The sequence below is a fragment of the Vanellus vanellus genome (genome assembly GCF_965231255.1).
Source record: "Vanellus vanellus genome assembly, contig: HAP1_SCAFFOLD_524, whole genome shotgun sequence".
Taxonomy (NCBI): Eukaryota; Metazoa; Chordata; class Aves; order Charadriiformes; family Charadriidae; genus Vanellus; species Vanellus vanellus.
In genome coordinates this window covers 35,644-44,626 of record NW_028127738.1, presented here as the reverse complement: position 1 = coordinate 44,626, position 8,983 = coordinate 35,644, and the positions used below count along the sequence as shown (strand labels likewise).

General features: G+C 52.5%; 1 protein-coding gene across 1 annotated transcript; it reads left to right on the top strand.

The window, feature by feature from the left end:
- Positions 1-2,980: 2,980 nt before the first annotated feature.
- LOC309685057 (tektin-3-like) lies at positions 2,981-7,956 on the top strand (the record flags this gene model as incomplete). Its single annotated transcript, XM_082500865.1, has 7 exons — positions 2,981-3,538; positions 4,086-4,169; positions 4,632-4,702; positions 4,952-5,095; positions 5,584-5,806; positions 6,633-6,787; positions 7,740-7,956. 7 exons carry the CDS (start codon positions 2,981-2,983, stop codon positions 7,954-7,956), a joined length of 1,452 nt encoding a protein of 483 aa, XP_082356991.1.
- Positions 7,957-8,983: the final 1,027 nt, after the last annotated feature.

Here is an 8,983-nt window from a genome sequence, read left to right as displayed (position 1 = left end):
ATGAACATGCTATCCGTGGGCACAAACCAGAGTGAATTTCGTACCATCTTTCCTGCCCTGAGATGAGACCCTGCAATCATGAACTAAATGGACTTTTGCATATAACTTTTGTAGGTAAATGTAAACCATAGATGAGTGACCTGCATGTATCCATCTCATATATATAATCTGTGTGTGTGTAAATTTGATAGATAAAAGTAATAGTAATCTGAGCAAGATGCAAATGGTATGGAATAAGGGGTGGAATGTCCTGGTTTGAGGTAAAACAGAACCAATTTTGTTCAGTAACTTCGCTTGTTAGCTGGGCCTCTTCTAACTACTGAAATTAACTGCATATTGTGCAGACAGCGTTCACTCTCTCAGAGTGATAAGACCACTTGTTTGTAGCTGATGCCCAGACATGGTATGCAGAGAGGCTCCTGCTTATACTTATTGCTATAACCCCCAAGGCCAACCAACTTTGTTATTTGCCCCGTTGGAGGGTCGGAAGCGGAAAAGCATAGTGGAGTCCCACCTGCAGGGAGAAGCGGACAGGACAGGTGACCCAAAACTCACCAACAGGGTATTCCATCCCATCTGCCTCATGCTCAGTATAAAAGCTGAGGGATCAAAGGGGCAGCTCTTCCTTCAACGGCCGACGTCTGAGGAGGACTCTGTTCATCTGCCTGTGATCCCGATTCTGAATCCAGATCCAGAATCCAGTTCCCGTCCGTCACTGCGTCCAGCCTGGGACTGCCCCAGTGCCAGCCGGTGACGTCATTGTCATCTCGGGAGCTTGATAGGGTTTTGTGTCTATTTTTCATTTTTTCTTTTCTTTTATTATTAATACTTCATTAAAGTACTTTAGTTCCTTCTAAACTCATAAGTCTCTTTTTCCTCCTCTGCCTCTCTCTTTGAAGAGGGGTAGAGGGGAGCATCTGTCGGTGCCATCTGGGGTGCCACAGGTCCCCAGTAGTGGATTTTGGCCTAAACCACGACAGTCCCGTAGCTTGTGAATTTGACTGGTTTCCCGGTGCCATGAAGTCGATTTTAACCCGACTAAAGCAAGACATGTATTTAAAGTGAAATCAAAGTGTGCTAACCTTTGTATACAGAAAACAGTTGGAGTTCTTCTCTATCTCAGATCTTTGGCAGCAGAGGCATTGCTTTCTCATGGAGGCCGGCTCCGTGTGTATGTGTGCACAGAAAGCAGGAGCGGTGGGGCAGGGTGTCAGTGCACCCCTGAGAAGCTGTAAAACATTTGGTCCGGTCTCAGTGTGCAGCTGCAATAGCTGGGAAAACGGGAGGAAACCAAAGGCGGCAATGAGAAGACAGCTGTATCAGCCTGAGTATTTGATGAGCCATACACATAGCTCACAGTTAACCTCAAGTGGTAACATGAAGGAAATGAAAATGTTTCTTCTGGGGACTATGTGGCACAGGGGTGCTGACAGTTGGCCTGATGGGTGTTATCAAAAGTTGGAGACAAGTCCCCTTGATTGGCCGGAGCAGACGCCCAAAGGCTGTACTGGGTTGCCCATGGATGGCAGCGGGAGCTGTCCAGGGACGGGATCAATTGTCCCAGCAAAGGCAGTCTGGTTGCCCAGAGTCTGCACTGAGCTGCCCACGGGTGGCCTTGGGTTGCCCATCAAGAGCACCGGGCACCAAAGGGCTGCATCAGGTTGCCATAGCGGCTGCAGGGAGCTGCCCGGGCAGAACCCGGTCCCTGAGCGCCCTGCGCCCCTGGCAACGCTGCCCTGGTTCTGTGTCACACAGGGCACTGGGGACGCTGCAGTGTCTGGCAGTGCTGCCACCGAACCCCACAGCACAGCAGGGAGTAGCCGCCCTCCCGGACACTCCCAAGCCTCTGGAGGTTTCGGGTGAGTATGTACCATTATGGGAAAGGTTTTTTTATGCAAACTTCCCATTTTTGAAGGACTCAAGTGGCTTTCACGCTGTAACAGATGGGATTGAGCACATGCTTTGTGTCAAACCCCACTCCCACCCAGGCATCTTGTTGCAGCACACCAGTGTCCTCACCTTTCACTGGGCTCTGAGCCAGGCTGGGAGCCGTGGGGAGGGGATGGGGTACCTCCTGAGTCGCCTCCTGAGGGTTTGGCCTCAGATGCGGTGTGTTAGGGACATTTGCTGGCCCTCTGCATGATGTTTCTGACAACAACTGACTGATACCCTGAATCTGAAAAGAGCAGTAGCACCCACAATGCCGTATGCAGTTCTCGGTAGCAAAATCTTCACGTGTGGCCATTCCTCCTAGGGCTCCTGCAAGGCTGCTGTTTACACACCCCTCTGAAAAGACTGTCTGGGATTTCTCCTTTCCAAGTGCATCGATTTTACGTCAGGTGAGGCGTAGGCATTTTTCTTCCTTTGCAAGTCAAGAGAGGGCTGTTCTCTTGAGACTGAAATAGCTGGAGGGGGGTCAAATTTGGATATAGATCTGCAAAGCATCAATGCAAGTGAAGGTGGGGGGTGAGGATTGAGTCCCTGACCCACCAATCACACTGGGTTGGTCCAAAGGGGCGCAGCTATCGGGGCTGGAAAGGGCACTTTGAAAGAGAAAAGGACATCTGGAGTACTAGAAGATCAGCACATACGCCAACCAAAAGAAGCCAATGAACACAAGACAATCACCAGCTACACTTTCACGGGATTGACAGATTTGAGGAGAATGAAGGCTAATATCTGTCATTCTCCTGAGCAGCCATGCTTTGCTTTTCTCCGCATTTCAATACTTGAGGCTAGATACTAAACAAATTCAAATCCCTTTCCAGATACAAATGCTTGGGGTGCTGTGAGAAGGCATTTGCTTTCAAGAGTTTTAGGCCTGTACAGGTGACCTGTGGGTGCTGTGTGCGTTGCTGTTTGTGTTAGAAGCTGCATGTGTTGCTGTAAGAAGGAAGGCAAGTGCAGGAGCTGACTGAGGGAAGTTGTCTTCTATCTCCTCCTCTGTGCAGGACAAGTACTTGAAGAGCAGTGGTCAGGAATGGAGGCTGTCGGCTTTCCCTTAACGGCAAGACGTGCCAAGGTTCTGCCTGCCATCAACACCATGACTGCCAGCTATAAAGACCGTTTCCCGTACTACCCGTTGCCTCAGAGCTCCAGCCTCCCCTGGATGCCCAGCACCTACTCTAAAAGAGATGCCATCAAACCAGCTTTGGCTCCCTTTTCCAAAACTTCCCAGGGGATGACCACCAGCGAGAAGCTCCCTTACATTTCCAACAGAACAACCCTCTTCACCCGCTACACCCCTGACGACTGGTACAGGTCCAACCTGACCAAGTACAAAGAGTCAGAGACTTCCCGGCACAATGCGGAGGCTCTGAGAGTTGATACCACCCGCATGATTGGGGATAAATACCAGCAGACAAAGAAAACACAAGCAGAAAGCACCAAAAGCCTGGGAGGACGTGTGAATGCTATTGAGTTTTGGAAAGGGGAGCTCTGCCGTGAGCTGGATGAGATGATCGGGGAGACCAACACGCTCACAGACATGAAGAAGAGACTGGAGAGAGCCTTGGCCGAGACGGAGGCCCCTCTCCAGGTAAGCACTCTGTCCAGTGGGCTGCAAGCTGTAGCCTACTGCTGGAACAACTGCAGCCATTCAAATGTCTAACTAAGTTCCACTGCAGCTCCGCAAGACCTAGAGAGTTTTTATGAAGAGACCATAAGTTAAGTTTGCAATGTCTTCCCATCTGCTGCATCCCCTATCAGCCCGTTATGAGCTCATCACAACTCCATTTGCTTAACCAAATATTTGTGTAGGCGGAACATCCAAATTCCTGGAGTGGGAGACAGAAGCCCATGTCTTCCTACAACACCCTGGGGAGGTCAGCATCAAGGCTGACACAGGTGCCTGTGCCACAGCTCTGGTTGCAGCCGGGACACACGTGCTCCCTCATGTTGATTTGATGCGTATGGTGCAGTTCGGTTGCTTGTGGTCAGCTGAAGCAGCCGCCCTGGGCACTTTGTTCCCCTGGTGTCCCCTCTGTGCCCGCCTAGAATTTCTTTTCTTCCATTTCTTGAGATGGGGACTCTCTCTATAGAGAATCCTGCCTCTGCACCCGACAGTGATGGCATGTCCCCAACAGGTCGCTCAGCAGTGCTTGCTTCAGCGGGAGAAGAGGATGGGCATTGACCTCGTCCATGATGATGTGGAGAAAGAGCTCTTCACGGTAAGTTGGGCCACCCAGATCATGTGTTAAAGCCAGTTTTACCTAAACTGCCCTACAGAGGCTTTGCAGCCTTCTTCCCTACCTGGCTCCTTACCGCTGGGGAGGTGCTCAGCTCTTCAACCCCCCCAAAACCTGCTGGGCCAGGGGATGGGGTTCCCCCAGGCAGCAGCATGCCCACGCCGTGTGGGTATGACTTGGCCGTACAGAGGAAGGAATAGCTGAAGAGCAGCTGCATGTTTGTGTAGCGTGTGGGGGTTCTGTGTTCCTCTTCAGGGAGTAGTGCAGTAAAGACATGCACGCAGTTTGGGGGCACTTTCTCCACTCCCTGCCTGTTTACTCTGGGCAGAAAGACAAGCAGGCAAGTTCTTGCTGTGTGCAGGGTTGGGGAGGTCTGAGGGGACGAGTGGCATCAGGACAACTGAGTACAGACACTGATGATGGGGCCATGTGTCCTTTACCCAGGAAGTCAATGTCATCAGGTCGTGCCAGGAGAAGATGCAGCGGTACCTGGATGAAGCCAAAGCCCAGCTCGCGTAAGGAGGAGCTCCTTATGTCATGCCGTAGGGCTGATGTGCATTTGCAGTTGTGATGTGGACCCCCAGCAGACCCCGACCTCTCCCCACACCCTGCAGATGGAAAAGCCAGGCGGGCTCCCCGGGAAGTGGGCAGTGATGCTCATGGGAGGACAGAGCTGCGTGGGAGGGAGCTGCGGGGAACTGGAGCGGGGAGGAAGCCCTTCCACCTGAACATCCCCAGCGATGGCTGTTGTTTGCATGTTGAAGGTCCAACAGGGCGGCCCAGCACGAGCTGGAGAGGGACCTGGCCCACAAGCAGGCGGCCCACCGCATCGATGACAAGTGTCACCACCTGAGGAGCACCTCCCACGGCATCAGCTACTACCCAGCGGTGGAGCGGGTCGATGCCACGTGAGTGCACGCTGGGCGGCACGCCAGCAGCAAGCTGTGCCCGGGATGCACGGTGCCTCTCCCTGGCAGGGAGCTGCTTGTCCCCAGCCCACTGTCAAGGCACGTGCATCCCGCCTGGAGACAGCTGCCTGAGTGGGACCGTTTCTCTCTGCTTATTGTTATTCTTACTGTTATTGTTATTGTTAACCTTACCTTTATTCTTACCCTTACTCGTACTCTTCTTCTCATTCCTATTTTCTGTTGTTGTTCTAGTAAACTGTCTCTATCTCCACCCGTGAGTCCTGTTCTTTCTCTTTCCCCTCCATTGAGAGTGGCTGTGTGGTCCTAGCTGCTGGCCAGAGTTAAACCACAACCTATGCTCAAATTAAAGACGGAGATTTCAGATACGTTTAATCAGTGCTGCTCCCAGGCAGGCTTCATGCCTGCCCACGTCCAGCTTCAGCACTACGGGCTTACCGGGGCCTCTTCTTCCCCCTCACCTCCTGAAGGATCTCGGTGCCGGACTCTTGGGCCAAGATCACAGACGACAACATCCTCCGCTCACAGAGCCAACGGGCGGCCTCCTCCAAGCTGCGGGACAACATCGAGAACCTGCTGGTGGTGGTGGCAAACGAGATGCGGAGCCAGTTCAACAGGGTGAACATCGCCTTCACCAAACGCATCAGCGAGACAGCCGATGCCAAGAGCAAGATCCGGACCCACCTGGCCAAGGTAGTCGGAACCCCTCCCTTTCGGTGTGTCACTGTCACTTCCTAGTGACGCCCCTGAGGTGGGACCCTTAGGAGTTGGCACCGTAATTTCATCTCAAGGGGTCTGTTTTTGCTAGGGCATCCTCACTGGCAGCCTGGGAGCACAGGGATTGCCAGCAGAAAATGCCAATGCTGGTTGCATCTCCTGGTAGTTCCTTCAGAAGCGCTGGCTGCCCTCCAGAACGGCCTTGCTGGGCCTCTGCTGGGCTGCCTGCTGGGGGGGTTGCAGGCTTGCTTCTCCTCCAAGGACGTGCTTTCACTCTCCGTGCTCTGGGGCTGCTGCATGGGCATGCGTGTGTTTGCTTTGCCAAGCAGAGTCAGTGGAAATCAGTGATGGACACCTGCCTCAGAGCTGTGGGTCTCATAGAAAGCTTCCTGAAACGTGCCCGACACTGTATTGAGTAACTGAGGGAAGACGGGGCTTGCAGCACTGCGAGCTGATGCCACGTCTTTCAGTGAGGATCCATGAAGAACCTTCCCTCTCTGAGTTACTGTTGATGGATGATTAGTTCCAGCAAGCGGTAATTTTGGGAAGCTGGGAATTCAATAGGTCCATCAGTGCTCCAAAACCTCCTCTGATGTGACAGCAAGAGCCAAGAGAGTTTTTTCCCTGAAGAAAAATTACTCTTGGCTCTGCGCCTTGATGTGTAGCAGAATGACAGGGGTCTGAGCCCAGGGTCTGCTTATTGAACTTGTATTGTTCTGCAGATGGACAAGAGGAAAGGGTAATTATGTTGTCACTTGAGAAGATACATTTAATTTGTGCATGGGTTTCTTTTTTACGCCAGACGCTGCAGGAAATCTTCCAGGTGGAGAAGACCATAGAAGCCATCCAAAAGGCCATTAGGGACCAAGGGCCTCCCTTAAAAGTGGCTCAGAGCCGGCTGGACGAGCGCACACGCAGACCAAACGTGGAGCTGTGCCGGGACACTGCCCAGCTGCGGTAAGGCAGGAGCGTGGGTCTGGTGGGCTCCTTGAGGAGTTACGGCTGGTAGCACCCAGGGGTAGCACTGCATGAAAAATTAAGCATAAGCATGAGGGGATGGATTCTTCCCGCTTGGGTAAGCCCCATCTTCTCTCCAGCCTGCTTCCCGGCAGTTGGATGTGCTCAGTTTTGAAGGACGAGCCCTTTACTCTCCAACAGGATCCTGCTGAGATCCCTTAGGCCCTTCCTTTTGGGGAACTGCAAGGAAGGGTGCCCCCTATGGAGAAGCAGAAAGGGCTGTCCTCACCTTCTCCGAGGACACTGGAAATCCTTTCAAGGACACAGTGGTCTGTTTGGGATTGCACGCCGAGGAGCTGTGGAGGAGTAGGCTGGCCTGAGCGCCCAGCAGCACCCCCTCTGAGGCACCCCAAAGTTCACCCCTCCTGGGAGCCCGTTGGGCAAGACTCCAGCTGAAGCCTTTTCAGAGCAATTGAAACCCAGCCCCACAGCCTTTGCAGCATCTCGTACAACAAGGGTTTTTTCCATCCTCCCCTTGTTTCACATTCACTTTTAGCCTCTCCCAGATGTCCTGTTTTCTTTGTGTGCATCTGTGGGCATGGGGAGGATGCCTGCACAGGGAAATCCAGGAGGGGGAGCCAACAAACCCCCCAAACCAAGCAGGAACAGGAAACCACACCTGCTCATCCCTCTTCTTGCTGGCCCGAGCTGCTCTGGGAGAGGCGGCTGCGCGTTGCCAAAGCCTTTGAGCAGACTTAACCATGCCTCCCCGCTGAGGTCTGGAGGAGCTCTGCCCTCAGCTTTCCCATGCGTCTGCCAGAAACGGGGGGTCTGAGTTAGTCTGAGCACGCTGAAGGGGGTAATCCTGTGACCAAGGGGCCCTTCAGCAATGCCACGCTAGAAACCACCCCCACGATGGCACTGTTAACCAGGGTTTCTTGCTGTTTTCCAGCCTTGTCAACGAGGTCCACAAAATCAACGAGACGGTCCAGAGCCTCCAGCAGCGCCTGAGAGACACCGAGGACACCCTGCAAATGCTGGTTCATACCAAGTCGGTCTTGCAGCATGACCTGGCCGTCAAAGCCAACACACTCTTCATTGATGAGGAGAAGTGCATGGGCATGCGCAAGACCTTTCCCAGCACTGTGCGGCTGCTGGGTTCCATTTAGGCTCAGCTGAACTCACTGAATCTGTTGTGGGAGGGATTCCCAGTTTGGCTAAGATGCTTTGGAAATACTTGATTAGAGTTTCACTTCCTGCTGAAAGCCATGAGTAGAAATTAAATGATCTGTTTGTGTGTTATACGGTCTACCGGTATTTTTTTTGCCTTTGGTTTTTCTCTTTCCACTGTACTTTCACGGTGTGCCAGAAAGTCACTGAAAATACTTTGTATGCAACTAAGAGTAAATCCACCCACGGGGATTCAGTCCTACCCTCTCAGTCGGTGATTTTAGGAGAAAAACTGTCGTGTCTGCCTCCTTTTGAGGCACCTTCTTATCACCTTCTTAGAGGAACACCCTTTCATTCCTTGGTGTTTCCTTCTTGCCTCATCGCTGGAAGAATTCAGGTGTCCTGCAGCGTAGCCAGCACATCTCAGAGCAACAGCCTGTGGGCCCTCGCTAGCACCCTGTCCCTCTAACCTTGGCATGTCATCTCACAGCTTGTCACGGGCAAGCCTGATATTGTCCCCCTCTCCCTTCGAGCCTCGTTTTAAGCGCTGTCAGGGAGCCCTGATAGCTGGTGAGCAAAGACCTTCTTCCCCCTTTGAGACAAGTGAATCCCATCTGACGCCGGCAAGCCTGGTGCTGTGTAGGCCATCCCCTTATCAAAAAAAACAAAATTCTGTTGGTCACACCAGCCATGGAGCCACCTATTAATAGACTGGGCCTATCTGTATGTTTCTTCCAATGTCGCTGCCTGTAACTGGAAGGAAAGAGGAAAAAATAACCTGTGCCCCACATCCCCTTACCAACCGTCCCAAGGCCCTGAAGTCTCTTTTGATCGCCATAGGAAGACATGTTGCAGCTTCACCACCACACACACGGAAGAGCAATAATGGGTAATAGTCGGAGGGCCGTACCAGGCTTGGAAGTTTCCTAGTGATATCCTTAAGCTGGGGCCCAGGGAGGAAGCAGACATCCCATCGGAAGAATAAGGGTTTGGACCAATTTATGTCATTCATGTTCATGGTATGAA